Source organism: Spea bombifrons, chromosome 1 (genome assembly GCF_027358695.1).
Source record: "Spea bombifrons isolate aSpeBom1 chromosome 1, aSpeBom1.2.pri, whole genome shotgun sequence".
Lineage (NCBI taxonomy): Eukaryota > Metazoa > Chordata > Amphibia > Anura > Pelobatidae > Spea > Spea bombifrons.
In genome coordinates this window covers 34,307,295-34,323,582 of record NC_071087.1, presented here as the reverse complement: position 1 = coordinate 34,323,582, position 16,288 = coordinate 34,307,295, and the positions used below count along the sequence as shown (strand labels likewise).

At 36.8% G+C, this 16,288-nt stretch overlaps 1 protein-coding gene across 1 annotated transcript; it reads right to left on the bottom strand.

Moving 5' to 3' along the window:
* Positions 1-363: 363 nt before the first annotated feature.
* PLRG1 (pleiotropic regulator 1) lies at positions 364-14,356 on the bottom strand. Its single transcript, XM_053460310.1, has 15 exons — positions 14,264-14,356; positions 11,317-11,423; positions 10,331-10,458; positions 9,519-9,575; positions 8,875-8,968; positions 7,497-7,587; positions 6,754-6,855; positions 6,466-6,558; positions 5,909-6,058; positions 5,469-5,570; positions 5,063-5,165; positions 4,060-4,168; positions 2,359-2,498; positions 2,035-2,228; positions 364-658 (listed from the first exon to the last, which is right to left on the bottom strand). Exons 1-15 carry the CDS (start codon positions 14,291-14,293, stop codon positions 599-601), a joined length of 1,560 nt encoding a protein of 519 aa, XP_053316285.1. The 5' UTR covers positions 14,294-14,356; the 3' UTR covers positions 364-598.
* Between the last annotated feature and the right edge of the window lie 1,932 nt (positions 14,357-16,288).

The window sequence follows — 16,288 nt, the reverse complement described above, 5'->3', positions numbered from 1 at the left end:
CTCAACCTTTGCTGGAAAATTATAGTTCTTACAGCATGGATGGATGGAAAATAAAGGATTTCAGAACACTAAACTACTTAACATGCTATCTTACACACAGATCCACAGATTCCAGCTTCCTTAAAAAGTAAAAAAACTTTTCCTTAGCTTTAATCCAAGTGTGTTCAAAACATTTATAGCTTAATCTTTCTTTGCGTGCCATAAGTAGTAAACAAATGTTCATTTCATTATGCTAAAATTGTCCCATTCCCCTGTAAATAAATTCCATATATTTTACAAACACCCTTTCAAGCTCAATATATTGTTATGTCTTTTTCTGTTAGGTTCCATTGGGAGAATGAAATAAATAGAATCACCACAATGTTTGTTCTAACATTGGTAAACTTCTAAATTTAATACACTTTCGACATAAAAAAAAGGAATGAAAGCTTCCAGTGACGGTAGAACAAATAGCCATAACAGGATGTATTTTACTACAATGATGAAAGACAGTGTTTAAGCCAAAACTATGTTCAACATCAAAACAGAATCCATGTTATGTCAGGCTGTTATAAACAAATGTATGAAAAAAAAATATATTTTTTACAGGCCCAGTTTATTAAAATCTTTTCCTTTTGATAATTTCAGGTTTCCAACTGATCGGATGAGTTTCTTCAGTCTAGAAAGAAGGGAAACAAAGTTATTGAAGAACAGAAACATAATTACCCTTCTGTATGAAGGGTACAAGCTCATTTTACTGACTAAGCTGAAATGACCTTCCAGTGTTCAGCACATAATCAGATTTGAGTTTTTCATGCAACCTGAAAGATTATCTGACGTGTTTGGGACATACCATAAAATACATACATACAATAGCAGGTGATACCTCGCTACTGCATTTATAAACCATGTTTGTCACTAACTATATCTTTGACTAGCTTCAAACACGAATATATTAACCCTGATCTCTGAAAACCCAGTTTGTTTCTAAACTCAACCTTATGCTTAATACAAGTCAGTCATTAACTACTTATCTGTGCAAAAAGACAGAAAATCATATCTTACCTAAAAGGTTATTTCATAGAAACACTTTAAAGCCAGCTTAAATAATTAATTTGGCTCACAATCCACAAAGCCCTCAGTGTGAACATTAAGCAAAGAGACAGTAGCCCATCAAGAATCTAATTAAAAATATATACTGCTGAGCAGTCTCTCACTGGAACCCTGTAGATCTGTGATTGTCAGAACTATGAAAGAAAAATTAAGCCAGCCATGATTGTTCCACTTGAACGATTTTTGCAATAAAATCACCAGACATAGGCTTAGTAGAAGAGAATAACTGAATCACAGCAATGGTCAGAGTTAGATACACTTACACCGCATCTATCCTTCAATAGTCAGCCATGCATGTCCTTTTATCAATTACAATTTTTTTTTTTTTTATATATATAAATAACGTATATTGGCTAAAAACTCTGAAACAAAACCAATCTGTGGCACACACGTCCCTCGTCATACACCTCCTGATATCAGATTTATTGACTCAAAAGTAAGCCTATTAGCGATACTTGCACAGGAAAGTGCTCTAGCACTGATGCAGCGTTTCATATACAGGAAGTATGACTAGTGGACAGATCAGGTTTAGGAGGTCATTCACTGATTTACAAGAATAACGTAGTTTGTCTAACATCCTTTTATCAGATATTGACATCCACTGAAGACATTTCTATGAACACACATGCTTCTTTTAAGGCATTACTGGCTACTGGGTAGAATACTATGAAATATGTTTTTCCAACTTCAGGAACATACCACATTATATAAAAATTCTTGAATACGAGCATGCACTAGGTTGAATATTTCCGAAGTGTATGTTTTTGGACAAAACCAAATTGCAATTATTTCCAGTCAATTTTAGAGCTTGATTTTTTTCCTCCTCAGCATTATTTAGCATTAGTATTTTAAATCGGTTTGGCTTTACAGAGGCACCAGGAGCATGTGCATTTCCCAACAGACATAATACAATGTAACTTTGCTTAGCACAGAAATACATACCGCAGTATCGTCCTCTCTGTAGACTTTGATAGTTTTATCTGCTTCTGCAGTGATTAATCTTTTTTCTGACTGGTCAAATGTGCATGCGAATATGCCAGATTCGCTATCCAGAGAGCCAGGCTGTACAGCAGCATGAATCCTCTGGAAATTATAACCTGTTCGCCAGTCCCAGAGGTGCATTGTTCCATTATCAGCTAGAAACCAGATAGACATGTGTCAGACAAAATTACATTATATATAGTATGGGAACAAAAGTGAAGTAGTTTTATTTTTTTTTTTAACAAAAAAAACATAGGAAAAAAAATAAATAAAAACAGCCCTTACCTCCTGAAACAAGGACACCATCAGAGTTCACAGCTAGAGTGTTGATTATAGCATTGTGGCCAGAAAGATTCTGAATAAAGTTTCCATCAGGAAATTTCCACTGCTTAATATTATCTGGTGATCCAGAAGCAAATGTATACCTGGAATAAAAAAAAAACAAAAAAAACTCTGAAATTAGACAGCATTGGTACACAGATCTTTTTTGGAAGAGGCCACACAGCCTGCAAAAGCCAATCTATAACAGAGATAAAACAAAAGGCACTTATTCCACCACCATCGTGTAATGTGATTATGTGTCTCTCTAAAGCCCAGTTTGCTTAGAAAGATGTTTGGTAAAGTCTGGTAAAGTCTTAAATTACTTTATTGTGGTGATATTTCCACATAAATCACATGCTGATTATTAATAAGCATAACATAGCATTATACCAAAGTAAAGATGTATGATTTTGCAGTGTTAATGAAAGCCTAAAAAATAAAACTATCTTCATGTATTTTTTCTTTCTTCCTAACAGCAATGACTTGGAAGTCAGAGTGTCATCCACGTCATAAGGTCTTATTAAAAACAATTAAAAAATATAAACTTTTATTACAAAACAAATGACATTAATTCACAGGTTATTGATCAGATTTACCAACCAAGGTCAAATGACCTGATAGTGGTAAAAAATTTTTTATCTTACAATATTTAAACAGTTTTTAAACCTACACTGAAGAGCGTTAGTTATCTAAATCAATTCAATCATTCATCAACCTTCATGATTATCAGCCTAACCTGGTGGGTGCATGTTATACACAAGTACTTTACATTGAATTGTGTAGGAAAACAAAGTTATACCTGCACATTATACGCAGGTGTATATTATGCCCAAGATTATACAGTATACATCCCACAACTATTTATTAGCTCCAGCTAAACACCCGGACGTCACAAAAATCAAAGCCATTAATCAAGAGCCATCCATCACATACTGTCGCTGACCAGATTGCAACTTTCAGGATTACTCTAGCCAGCTCACCCTGTATTTGTTGGAAAATAACAGAATGCGTGCATAAAAACTATTTGTGAAAAGCAACATATTATATTTGCTTTCAAACATTGGTTTAAATCAAGGACTCTGTTTAATAAATGCTTATACGTATACAAGGTATCATAACAGAATAATGATATAACAAACGTTGCGGAGGAATCTAAACCATGTGGCAGTTTGTGCTGGGCAATTTGTTTTTATTTGTCAACCATCTGTCATGACAGTGAAAACGGAAACCTGAATATGGATTCATAGAACAGACAGTGCCATTAAAGTCTGTTAATTTCTACATCGGTAGGCCTCCCCCGCACACTGGAAAGTAAATATCAACTAAGAAATCTAGAGCCCATAATTGTATGAATAAAAAATGCATTAAATCCTCCTGCCTTCTAACAAACCAAGGAAGTTGTATATGTCTGTACTGTAGAGTTTAAAAGAAGACCAGACAAAATTTAACATCTCAGAGGCAGCAGTCTGTCAATAAAAAAAAACATTCCTATTATAACATTGAACGCATAAAAAAGAAGCAGTTTATTCCTTTTTAAAATGGGGGATATTTAGGACCCTTAACAGCCCTGCTGTAAAGAAAGCATTTCACATACACAGAAGAGCATTTTGGTTATGTTACTTTAATCAATTAAAATGCAGGATGTTCACAATGAAAGTTACTTACTGCCTTGGGTGTAATACAACAGCTCGGACAGACTTCTTGTGATTTGTTAATGTGACACGTGTTTTGCCTGCTACCATATCCCACAGACGAATAGTGGTATCATGACTACCTACAAATATGGGGACAAAGAAACCAAACTGTCAGAACTGTAGTGCAGCTATGTAGTGCCAAGTAATGCAATAAGTTAAATAAAAATACTCCCTTGAAAGATCTGCATAACATAGCGGGTTTTGTGTCAGTCAATTTCTTTGGACATGATTAAGTGCAAACTAAATTATATATACATATATGTGTGTGATCCTGTAGACAAACACACGCTAGAACAAGTATTCTAACCCACCAGCAAAAACAATATCTGTACAAGTGTATAGGTTTAGAACACTTCACTTACTAATACTAAAACTAATATTCTAACATCCAATGGATTGCTTCAGGTGTACAGACCTGTAATCTTCTGATTGTTTTACTTGGGCTGCTGCGAGAAGCATATCTCCCTCAGACAAAAACTTTGAGGCCTCCTGATTACACCTGATTTCTACAGTCTCGATAAGAAACTCCCAGGCACAACAACCTCTGTTAAAAGCAGCAACTTGGCAGAATGGAGAGGCTGGGTGAGATTTGTTTCTATATAGCAACATATTTAAAGCCTAAAGGAAAGAGCCTTTTTAAAAAAAAAAATGTTGGTACCTTTCGTGGCAACTGCCCCCAGAGAGGTCACAGTGTGGCCTAGGGCGAGTCCTAAGCTCTTTTAAAAACAGGCGGCCGTCCCCATATTGATCATTGCCGCTCCGGGGAGCGATCAGACAGGGGCCCTGCAGCAGTTTTGAAAGTTGCTGAATGCCTTGATAGCAAGGTATTGAGCAACACTGTTTTGGGAGAAGAAAGCTTTGATTCATGTATTATCAGAGAAGCTAGCCATCCAATTAGGATCAGCCTTTGGACACAACAAAAGTAAAATGTTACCATCCATTGCCGTTTGTGAAGTTTATTACATGCATCTCACCTGTAATGATCTGGGGCTCTGCTGCTTGACATCGTACTGTAGCCACAGCATTGGTATGTCCGACAAGCGTATGAACACCCGCTTTTGTTCTGATATCCCAGATCTATTGTGAACAGCATGGACATAATGGCACCATTAATATAATATGAAGCTGTGAAAGAGCCTTATGCATTATTGTTGCCCTAAAGTTTGTTTCTCAGTTTTTTATGTTTAGTACCAGCTTGGGACTATGTGTTAAAACATAATTGACAAGCTAGTGACATCTAAACATTAAGCATTCTATTATAAAAAGTTAGCACCCAAATAAAGACAGAAAGTAAAGTATTAGGCAATATCAGAAATGTAACTTTTTTTCTGAGAAATGTAACCTTTTCAATAAACAATGAAAACCTCAATTTTGACTTACACGCGCAGTTGAGTCCCTGCTGCATGTCACAAGAACATCAATAGTAGGGTGCAGGTCTAGCCCATATACTGCACTGAGATGGCCATGATAATGTCTGATGACCTAAAAAAGAGGTAAAAACCCATCAGCACCTCTTTAGTAATACATACAATTAAAGTGAATTACGATTAAAAATCCATTTAACCCCACTTAAACACATTAACGTCACAAACATGATTAAAAGTCTATAGAAAACTAATCCATAGTTGTTGAAAAGCTTTACAATTAAACATGCAAAGAAGAAAACATTTCTTGCTCAAACTAATTCAGTCCTTGCATAAAAAATTACATCTTATGGACATTTTGAGCTAGTATAATATAATGTATTATTCAGTTACTAATTCCCTACAAAAAAACAACCTTTTTTTTTTTTTAACTAAGCGCACACTGATCATACATACTTTGTTATATTCCAGATCCCAGCATTTCACTTGCTTATCCTCACCACAGGAAAACAAGTAAGGACTCCGGGCACTCACGATAACTCCGCGAACAGTACTTATGTGGCCTGTCAATGACAGCTTTAATTTACCGCTCGCCAGATCCCAGATCTGTAGTAATAAATCATGCCAAATTTTAAAGAATGTTATTTTGCAGGAGTACAAATCAACAATGTTTAATTAGAATTAAAAGTCATCCTTTTAAACAGAGGAGGAAAATACACAAAAACGGACTGACAAATTCACTTATTTGTCCATAACAGCTTATTCACTATAGCATTAGTTTGGGTATAGGTTGCGGGGAAAGTTGAACTTGCTGACTGTGCTTTGCATTTTGTAGAAGTCTTATTTCGCAATTTCAATAACTAAAGAAGGCCATGCAATATGGACCCCAATATGAACATAAGAAGGCTGTCCACTTTTGTCAAGAGTTGCTAAATATGTTGTTAAAGATAAAGCTCCTAAACATTTAAATTTCAATTGGTTTATAAAACATTACAAGAATTCAAGTTCCGTACCTTAATTGTTCTGTCTGCTGAGCCAGTTACAAACCACTGATTTCCTGGCTCTACCGCTAAGCTTCGCACCCAGCCTAAATGACCACTGATAACCTAGAAAAACATGAGGAAGAGACAACAAAAAGTTATTCAAATGTATTAAGATACATCATCTTGGTCCTTCTTGCAACAAAACAGTCTATGGTACTGCCCTTTATATTGCTGGAATTAAATTGTTAATGTTTTTCTCAACTCACAGACGTACAATTTATTGTCCATATAGCACAGCGAGAAGAGGGCAGAACTTACTCTGTACAGTTTCCAAGGTGGGTGCCACTGGGGTTTGGGCATGGTTGGAGCTTTCTTAGCTATTAATGCAGAGCTCTTTGTTCCACCGGACTCCATTGCTGCCTGTAACAAAGATAAATTCATACCAATCACTTCATACTTGCCTCTACAGAGAGTCTTAAATAAAACTTTTTACAAGCAAAGGTAAGAATAAAAGCAGGACTGGGAGGTAGCTTCATATTCTTAGCATACTCTCATAGCTCAATTAAAAATGGTATAAAAAGAAGTTTTGAAAATCTGTGAGCCACTGCTACCAAGACCTGCTTTGAAGAAGCACATGTAATTCACATATAATATTCATAATATACTGGTCCTGTCGCCAACCAATGTGTCAACAACTACTTCATTAAGGGAAGTAAATAGGACGTTAAATCTATACACATGTGCTTCTTCAACCTGTACAATAGATAACCATGAACAAAGTTATCTTCCTGCATTGTGAATCTGCAGAGCATGCTTCCTGTGACCTTGATACTGTCCCAAAATGCAGCTGTATGCCCCACATTCTGCTATTGAGGGTGCATTGGTGAGCACGACATCCCACTCAGAAATGTTTCACAAAAAGTAAAAAAATTTCATTTAGCTGTCAAAAATCCAGATTTTTTTCCCCCACAAGAACTCTTACCAGGTTTTCAGTATTGTTTCATTTTTAAGAAGTAAAGCTTTATGCATGTAAAACAAATGCAAACAGATTCTTAATTTACCAGTGATAGACCAGGAGGCTGTGAGCGTTCAGGATGGCCAGCATGTCTATAAATATCCCCAACACTGGCTGCAGTGCGGTGAGCTTCTAACCTGTTCAGAGAGAGACAGAGAGAGAGAGAGATTATAATTATGAATGCTCAGACACAGCAGTCTGCAGGTTCCCTAGTGAGCACCACGTAATCAGCGGTTAAATGACACTGCTGGGCCGGAACATCAGACAGCACAAGGAAAACAAATTGTGCTTTATCAGAGTACATGGTGGATAACATTGGTTTCTTAAAACAGTACTTCACATCAGATGAAAGCTTTCTAGGAGCCAACTCTTCCCTTTTGAAACAAGCTGGAGAATGCTTTCTAACTCCCAGAAAAATAACAGAACCCAGGTTGGAGAATTTTGCTCTTTCATTTAGGATTGCAATGCACAATAATTTATCCTAAGTTAGATATAGAAGGTGTGCATTAGATGTGCACAAGACTATTCTGAATCTAAAACAAGGAATAATTAAGCTTTTTATATCAGGAAAAACGGGCAGACTAGATGGGCTGAAGGGTTCTTATCGGCCATCAAACTAAGTTTCTATGCTACATTTAGTATCTACTATGTTTATAAGGGTTTAGTAAATAGTTTCAACACCCAGTAGTATCCTGTTTATAACAGCATTCAATTTGTTTCCTGACTATTTCTATGAGTAGATAACAGTAATAAATAAACTTTGCATAATATGACAATTTCATAAACCACCACACAGCATCTTTAGAAACAATAAAGTGAGTCAGTGACTATGTCTCGGCAATCTTCTATATAATGCTTACAACCGTATATATCACTTTTTGGAAGTGTTTACATTTAACACCCCATTTAATCATGCAAAAAAAGAAATGTCGAGTACACTGAATAAGGACAATACAGGAAGACTTTCAAACTTGTGAAATATAAGCTATAGGAACACTGACCAACTGGGTAGGTGAGGATTTTTCATATGATACAAACACACAGGATCACGTGCAAGTGATGCATATTACAAAAATAGTACATACATCTTGAAGCAAGCTGATATGTCTCATGCAAAGAAGCACAAATTGAAATGTCAGTAGCATTGCACTCAAGCGAATTGGGAGGCACGTATATTGCGTGCAGAGATTTTTCATGTTCTGCATGGCAGAGGTGGTGAATAGAGGAAAATACATATCGGGGGATTATGCAGAATCCCCCATGTATTTGCAAAAGTAAAACCGCAGAAATTAAGAGACCACGCAGCTATTATATGCACTAAAGTGCATTGGATGGAGTGCCCGTTTACCTTCAAATAAATACACTTTGGCCAGGAAAAGATGAACATTGTTTATTGCAACGAGGAAAAATGTCTAAATAGTTACCTGGTTTGTGAAGGTGGGAGCGCCAGAGCCAAAGACTGTGCAGCTGATTCACTCGGCATCCTTTGGATCTGAGTATCAGCCGTCAAAGCCACACCTTAGAAGAGTGGGGGGAAAAGATCAGACATAAATATACATATAAAACACTCAGACAGCACTGCAAGAATTACGCTATGCAGGGTGTAGGTTTTTCCTTTTATAATTCACTTGTACTTCTAATGGGTGAACAATGCAATGGTTTATAACACTCCGTCACATATTTAGGTATATGAAGGTACTTAGGTGGTCTTAACAGTTTTATGACAAAGGGATTTTTATATTCTATACCCTAGTGTATTCTTACAATTTTTACCATAGGTTTGCTAATCTAGCAACCCCCTTCTCCATATTTAGTGCATCCATGCAAGTTATATTTTTCTTTCATTTTAAAATTTCAATTTGTATTAATGTTTTTCATTTTTCTTGAAATAACCATTTTTCACTGACATCTCCAAGTGCTGATCACATGAGCGATACTGGCTACAATGGCATATTCCCACCTTACATCAGAAAATAAATAAATTATATATAATATAGACACACACTTTCCCCTTCAAATCATGCAGTTTGGTGAGAAGTCCATTGTAAGTTACTTTAGAGAATAATACCTGGGCCAGATGGGTAAGGGTGTGTTCCTGTTATGATGTAATCAGATTCAAGATGCCCTGTAGAGAAAAATACAATAATCTTAGAATCAGACTTTACTGCTTATTTCTTGTTAAGTGTAGTAGTCTCACAGCACACAGTTTAGTGTTTATTACATATCAGTGCGTGACCTTAATGCTTCAATAAGGCCAAAATTGAAAATCACAGCATTTTCCTGTGGCAACTGGAACCAAGAAACGGAGGGGCTGTTGCTGGGAGGAATATACCAGCAATCTGCACAATAGACATTGAAGACAGCATGGAGTCCACACCCCCCTCCAATCCTTTTCTGCTGGCATACGTCAACTTGCATTTGACAGCATGCATTGGCTTTTACAACTATGCCACCAAAGTGTTTTCCTTGTGAGAACACAGGCAAATATAAGCCCCGGGCAAGCAAAGTGAATAGGTTAACTGCCAATAAGGAATGGCCATACGTTGATATTTCCACATTCCAACAAAACCAGGTGACCTAAATTCACACACTAGGGTGACACAGAAAAGGGGACCCACGTGTCTATGCAGTAGAGCTGAAGATACTTCAATTTTCAAACAGTCACAAATTGTTTTCCTTTAACAAGGTGCACTGTAGGCAAGTAACCAAAATCATATAACATGTTTCGTTATCCACACAATGGAAGATGACATTACTTTGCTGTACTGTACAGCAAAAGGGCCATCTTCAGTCCAATAGGTGTCAATTATCACACTGAGATTTTGATGTGCTTACTGGAAACTATTCATCCTGAAACACAGCGATACAAACAAAACAAACCTTGATGTGCAGGATATTGTTCATATGGGTCTCCAATGCCATGTTTCTCACGGTTTTCTTTGAGAATAGGCATGTGAAGAACAGGGCCATACTCTGTGTGAAGCTTCACGGACATCTTTAGCTTGTGGCTGAAGTCAGCGGAAAGAAAAAAATATTTTTATTATATGTGTCAAATAACAAACAGTAAAATTAGAGAGGAAAAACCTCAATCAGCATAGTGAAAAATCCAGCCTAAAAGGGAAAGTCATATCAAAAGAAGAAAAAGTCACACTTTCCCTTGTTATGATGTGAATCCTGCAATAAACTGACTGACACTAGGACCACGAGGCATCAGATGTGGAATTATCTTTCACTTTATTAAAATATCTAGAAAATGCTTTAGTCTGCCTCTCTTATACTCTCCCTCTGGATTAACTGTTAGCTTTGTGCAAGCTCCTTGGACTGCTAGTGGTTGTGTGCTGTATTCAGTATTTGAACAGAGCAAAAATTCTTACCCCATGTCATATGCGCAAATCTGCCAAAAGTGCACTGTCACAATGCTATGTTATATATATATATATATATATATATATATATATATATATATAATTTACATCAAGGTGTTTATGCCCACAATATCGGTTTATTTGACTTTACAGGTTTCAGTGCAAAAATAATTGAAAGCCTATTGGCCCGACCCCAGACAGCAGGTAAAAACAACAATGTTTACACTGCTGCATTATTTATCGTGTAGAAGGAAACGATGAGTAGCAAGAGGCTAGTAATTGGATCCACCCCACACTGTTTAAGGACGTCTTCAAGCTCAATCAGACTGTACTTAATTGCTACTGTAGTGAGGATTGCACTGTTACATTCTGCACATTCTAGTGAATTGCACAATTCAGTTTTTAGAATCTACAAAACAAAAGAAACAATATTCTGCCTCCACCAAGAAGCAACAGAATACCTAATTATGCAACAGTACACAAACAGCAATTCATTGTTACCTTTTTTCGTCGATTGGGATGGGCTTGGCATTATCACCCACAAACATATCATGGGTCCTCTTCAAAGACCTGAATACAAGTGTGTGGACAGAGTGCTTCTGCACATCCTGCAGACAAAAACAATACACACGTTGGATTAAATGACACAAAGCAGTAAGACTGAAGGGCCAGGGGAGGGACAAACTGATACGAACTTTCCTGTCTATATTTTTTAAACCGTATTATTTGTTTTATGTAGCGCTGTACAATGGGTAGACGGGACATAAGTAGTATAACACAACAAGATTGCAAACAGAAACAGGAGAAGAGTGCCATTGTTAGGGATGGAAAAGTCACACAAGTATAGTTTATTAATTTATTTTATATATAGCGGGAAGATCCTCTTAGAAGGTTTATAAAAAGATATTACACAGCAAACATATTTGAAAAATAAAGTTAAATAGTGCAATACAATGTATTATCTTTTATTTATATGGCGACAACAATTAACGCAGCGCTTGATACAATACATATATTGAAGGTGTATGACAAGACGAGGATTGACAGACTAAGACAAACCGATAGGTTAGGAGGAACCTAAACAACTCTCAGCTTCTAAAGTCGAATGCTTTCATTTTTGTGTTTTTCACTGGGCTAATTTAGGTATAATGTGCCCGTTACAGATTTAACATTTTTAAGGTCCCACATGGGATCTGAAAGTTAAAAAACAGACAGTGGGAAACACTCTGAACCAGAGACACACACACACGGTAGAAGATTAAAACTAATAACTAAGCGGATGATGAGCATTCATTTTACACTATACATAATCTAGGATTACATGTTATTACCTATAAATACATAACATCCATGTGACCGATAATAACTTTATAACTATCTGCAATTGCACTCATCAAATCACTGCTATGCAATACTTTGTTATACCTGCAGGGCTAAAATCAATGAACACAGTATAGTGTAATAGATTGTAAGCTCGCAACAGCACAGCCCTTTTCTTCTGTACCAGTATGTTTTGTGTCCGTTAATGATATTTAACTTGTCTTATTTTCTTTTACTGTACCCTATTGTAACAGCACTACGAAATCTGCTGGAGCTATATGTGAATAAATGTTATGTATTATAAGCGGCCTTTTACCGCATGTCTTCCTAGCACAATCACGTTTACAAGCTTCTAAGATACAGAGTAGGAAATAAAAGGAGCTGTACTGTGTTGAAAAAAGGGGAGAAAATGACCAAAGACTGTTGATAAAATGGATTTTAGAAAAGTGGAGCATAATACATTAAATGTAAATATGTATTTCTCTTAATGCTGGCAATTCAATATCCATTCCCCCCACAGAGGGCATGAGACAAAAAATTAATGAACTGTTTGGGAATAAATACACTATATAATAACCACCTCAAGGCCTGCAGGGACTTAGTACAGCTATAGATGGATACAGCATTGCTTTTTTAAGACATAATGTAATCACTGGTCAGAGTGAAAGATTAATTCTTTGTTATGTAAAAAGTAACAAATCCTTATTTAGCATGACTATCATGCATGATCAAACTACTAATAATTTTATATACCGTGTGAAGAACATGTTTAACAGCTTTAGCAAAAGACACAGGCACACAAAAATTACAAGTGTAGTGTCTCTTAAGATGCCTGAAAGACAGATGAGCTATCTTTAGATGATAGAAAAACTGAAATTCTACAAGAGCCAGACATTTTTTTTTTTTTTTATCAGGTCTCATAAACAGCTGTTAAACTTTAAATGACTAATAGACCAAAAAAGAGGGTAATGCAAATAACTATTAAAGATCAATGATAATACATTAAAAAAAGATCTACGGAACTACTTAACATATGGAATAAAGGCTTAGACATTTATAAAGCTTTTAAAATAGTAATCTGTCTGGGAAAGTTAAAGGAGTTTATTCACAGGGGAGAGTTAACAGGGTTACATTACATTTATATTTCATTTATATATACAGTATGGGACTATTTGACAATGACATACTGGTACAGACAGACCCAAACAATGCATTAGTAATGGGCAAGGATACTGAAGAAACGTCACAGATTTAACTGTACATTATCCATGGGCACCCACGCTCTTCCAGCAGCAGGTTACAGGGGTTGAGATAGCGCATAGTTAAGTCAAGGAGTTCGCAACAAAACCTGACAACTCTCCCTTTAGTGAATAAACCACAACAATCCATTTCTCCATAAATTATTAGGTCCTTCATTTAAGTTTTCTCTAAGAAATGATGTTTTTATGGTAAGAAAGTCGTATCCACTGAACTTCTAGTAATGAATAGAGAGAGAGAGACAGAGAGAAAGAAAAAAATCCAGGATATTGATTGAAATCAGTAATGAATACATATATAGCAAAAGCTTGGAATATTGATTGAAATCAGTAATGCCTCTTATTCTGATTATAAATGTAGGCAAAACCTGTAAGGTTGATTTCTGGTTAAAACTGAGCAAGGAATCTCATACCACTGTAGTTGTACAGCACCGCAGAACATGATGGCAATACATAAAGCAATAATGATGATGATAACAGCGGCCCTTTAAAGTATACAGTTTATTCTAATGTTCCTAGACACACATGTGACCCTGCATCTTGTTCTGGGAACCTGGTAGCATTAGTATGGGCACATAGAGCATTTCATACTGTAGGTGGTATTTGCTGGACTAGAACTGGACTGTGTGACAGAAAAGTAACCATTTAGATAAATTTAATACCTTCTACTCATTCGTTACACCAAAAAGAATGTAACACATATCCCATGCACAGGTCAATGAAAAACCCGCGGAGTACATACACGCAATAGTGTGCTCCGGGAAGACAAACCGAGAGGGATGATTTCTCGCGCCCAGATAGCTGCAGTCCGCCTTCCGAGAGTTCGGACAAAAGAAACAGGAGAGCATCTTTTAAACCCCTACCATACTCACCTCCACAAGGCCCCATTCCCGCTGAGACATCTCTGGCGGCAGCTCAACACCGCAGCACGGAATGCAACACCGATACACAAACTGAACGGAACCGGATATGACGCACAGCATCCGGTAAACGACATGAAAATGTGAAAGAGGTACTGTAATAGTATTCCACTTGCAAGACTGCTCCCCCTAGTGTCTGGAGGGCAATATGGCGCGCATAGATTATATAGATGAAGATTGATTAGATTAGATTAGATAGACAGACAGCCATACATTGTGGCATTTTTCACGTTACAATAACATATTATTGTAGTAATTATTATACGTAGTAGTAATGAGTAGGTGGGAGGAGGAGGTAAGTGCAATTGACAACAGTGTGTAAATTACTGTAGGGCTACAAAGGCGCGCCTTTAGTTTGCTTTTGAAGTTATAGAGAGTTGAATCTTGTGGTAGGGAGTTCGAAAGAAATTGAGCAGAGAGGGAGAAATCCTTTGGTCGAGATTAGAGCAGTGGCAGAGAAACATCTATCAGGACATCTTGGTAGATAGCAGTGTATTCTAAATGAAATATAGGGTGGGGATGAGCGCTGAAGACCTTTAAAGGAGATATCCCAAATGTAGTGCGGTATATAGTAATCCAGGTTAACGTCGACAAAAACCTGGTTTCTTCTTCTATTTATTTTCCAATAAACGTGTTTTATCTTCTGACCTGGAGTGTTATGTTATTTCATATCTCTGTGTCTGGGTGTGTCAGTGTCTGGATGTGTTAATTTGTGTGCCTGGTATTTTAGTATGTGTGGGTATGTTACAGTGTGAACATGTGTTTTGGGGTATGTTATTGTGTGTGTATTTTAGTGTGTGAACATATGTCTTTGGGGATGTTTGTGTCTGAGTATGTTAGTGAAATTGTGTGTCTGGATATGTTAGAGAAAGTGTGTGTATGGGTATGTTATTGTGTGTGTATTTTAGTGTGTGAACATATGTCTTTGGGGATGTTTGTGTCTGAGTATGTTAGTGAAATTGTGTGTCTGGATATGTTAGAGAAAGTGTGTGTATGGGTATGTTAGTATGTGTGTGCCTGGATATGTTTTTGTGAGGGGCATTTTAGTGAGTGAACATGTGTACTTGGGTATGTTAGTTTGTGTCTGGTTGTGTGTTAGTGTGTATGGATGTATGTTAGTGTGAGTCTCTGGATGTGTGATAGTGCTGAGTGTCTAATTGTGTTGGTGTGAGTGGGTGTGTGTGTTAGTGCTGAATGTATGAGTGAGTGTCCGGAGTTTTATTGGGCTCTGTGATACACACACACTTTACATTACTTTGAGTTGATCCAAAAATGATTGTCGACTGCTTTTGCGTTATTGCCAAATTAACGATTTATTAAATGCATCACTCAGTTAAAAGGCCGTATTGTCTTTCAAGTAAAAATAAGTGCGGCCCATGCACGCATACATTTCTGATGAAGAGCAGAGGGACCATGGGTAAGATGGTGTGGATATGGGCTATAGACGGACTTATTGTACGCAATCTTCAGATCATGTCAACCTACCGACTGATATAATTAAAAACTATTATCGATCAATAGTGAACTTTAGTTATAAATAAATTATAAATATAAAAAAAAAAACGGCTGCCCCCACTAGACAACAGGGAGTCTGGAGCACGGGGGACAAGTCTAAGGATGCATCAGTAAATCGGGGGGCATATGGGGGGTATAAGGTATATCAGGGGGCAGAGTGGCAAATAGGGGGTATAAGCCATATCGGGGGTGCAGAGTAGCATATAGGGGTATAAGGCATATCTAGGGGCAGAGTGGCAAATAGAGGAGTATAAGGCATATCTGGGGGGCAGAGTAGCAAACCGTGGAGTAGATGTGCATAACTGGGAGACAGGTTGACAAATAAAAGGAAATAAAAACAAGAAGTGCATTTTTCTAATTCATAGTTTTTATTAAATATGAAAAAATAGTTTACATGTGAATGAATATTTACTAGTAAAACTTTTTTCCTATTGGGTAGTCTTATATTCAGGCTTTTTCTTT